General features: G+C 45.5%; 1 protein-coding gene across 1 annotated transcript in view; it reads left to right on the forward strand.

The window, feature by feature from the left end:
- dnajc27 (DnaJ (Hsp40) homolog, subfamily C, member 27) overlaps window positions 1-1,832 on the forward strand; it is a 3,612-nt gene continuing 1,780 nt past the window's right edge. Inside the window, exons 1-5 of the mRNA XM_008436834.1 lie at window positions 1-231; window positions 1,079-1,161; window positions 1,244-1,313; window positions 1,404-1,568; window positions 1,651-1,806. Coding sequence (XP_008435056.1) covers window positions 145-231; window positions 1,079-1,161; window positions 1,244-1,313; window positions 1,404-1,568; window positions 1,651-1,806 — 561 coding nt within the window. The 5' untranslated portion in view covers window positions 1-144. The remainder of the gene's footprint in view (window positions 232-1,078; window positions 1,162-1,243; window positions 1,314-1,403; window positions 1,569-1,650; window positions 1,807-1,832) is intronic.

Genomic DNA, 1,832 nt, shown 5'->3' on the forward strand with positions numbered 1-1,832 from the left:
ATGAAATCCATCATGTGTTGTGATTAATCCAGAGTCGGAGCTGCTCTGTAGCCGTTGTCCTGGTGGCTAACAGCGGGTTAGCACCGTTAGCCTGCAGMGGCTAACTCATTTTCACATTAAAAGTAGCTTTTAATCGCAGCTGCAATGGAAACAACRGCGACGAAAAGACGAGACAACAAAAAATCCCTGCGGGTTAAAGTCATCAGCCTGGGGAACGCAGAGGTGGGGAAGGTAGGACAGTTTCTGATTATTTCACAGCACATCTACATGGAGACTGGTCCGGTTGAGCTGGACGCCCCAACACGGACTAACCACACTGCTTTATAGCTYAATTAATWGTTTATTACACGTAAATACATGGAGAAACTACTAAGAGCCTGCATTGCAAACCCTTCTTTAATGTTAAGACAATATACCGATGCTTTTAGGTCTGAGCCCAAGACGTTATTGTTTATACCAGACTTTATTCAAATATTACATTATTKTATTATTCCTCATAATTTCTTTAAACTTCCAGACATTTGAATGAATGTCCAAAAAGGGTKTTAACTACTCTACTATTCGGCTTACCTCACCTTTATAGATAATTCATATAGATATTATAATTTATGTCATTCAGGAATATTACCTGATGTAGTGGGCTAAACAAAGKAAAAWTTGTCTTTTAATTTACAGTCCTTCAATTTTTTAAATCTCTGAGTAAATTAGATTATTCTACCCAAAATCATACCTCAGTGTTAGTCTGACCCTCTGATTCTGCAGTTCCTAGAGCCAAAGAGACCTGAGTACAATCCTTTATAGAGTTGGTACCCATGTTTTGTATCGTCCATTAGAGTTGGTACATTAGACATTTAGCACAGTCAGTCAACAGTCAACTTACAAGTCAGTTTCTAGGTAAACTGATCATCATTGTTGATAGTAGAGGTACCAGTGGCTTATTAATGGGTAAGAACCAAAAGGCAATGAATGTCTGGTCACTAAATGGAGGTAGGAGTTGAAGGACTGATTGAACCTTGAGCCTCATTAGCAGGAACATCCTGGTTCTTGACGTTAATCAGAAACCTGTTCTTACCTTCAGAGCTGCATCATCAAGCGCTACTGTGAGAAGAGGTTTGTTCCAAAGTACCTGGCAACAATCGGCATCGATTACGGAGTTACGAAGTACGTCCTCACACCGACCGCTGTCCTGAACCAGACGGCTGTAGATCGTAGTGATGTGTGTGTTTGTGTTTGTGTGTGTCAGAGTTCAGGTCAGAGACAGAGAAATCAAGGTGAACATCTTCGACATGGCWGGACATCCCTTCTTCTACGAGGTGAGACTCTTCAGGACGTTACAGGCGACTGTCTGGTTTCTTTCAGCAGGTGGAGGGGCAGCATCCCGCTTGTCCTGCTCTGTGTTTCAGGTCCGTAACGAGTTCTACAAAGACAGCCAGGGAGTGCTGCTGGTGTACGACGTGGGTCTGAGGGAGAGCTTCGACGCCCTGGACAGCTGGCTGGGGGAGATGAAGCAGGAGATGGGCTCTCAGGCCAACATGGACAGCATCGTCTTCGTYGTCTGCGCCAACAAGGTCCGACCCAATCTACTGCCAAGTCATCAATAACATACTGAACAGATCTGTGTTCAGTCYTTCTGGTCTCTGSCGCCCCCAGGTGGACCTGACRAAGCGGCGGGTGGTGGATGAAGGTGAGGGTCGTCTGTGGGCGGAGTCCAGAGGGTTCCACTACTTTGAGACGTCGGCCCAGAGCGGCGAGGGCATCAACGAGATGTTCCAGGTAGTCCTGACGTCCTGTGAGCCGCAGAGCTTCGTAACTGATGCTCTGATGTTCTTCTG

This window comes from Poecilia reticulata, linkage group LG2, assembly GCF_000633615.1.
Source record: "Poecilia reticulata strain Guanapo linkage group LG2, Guppy_female_1.0+MT, whole genome shotgun sequence".
NCBI lineage: Eukaryota > Metazoa > Chordata > Actinopteri > Cyprinodontiformes > Poeciliidae > Poecilia > Poecilia reticulata.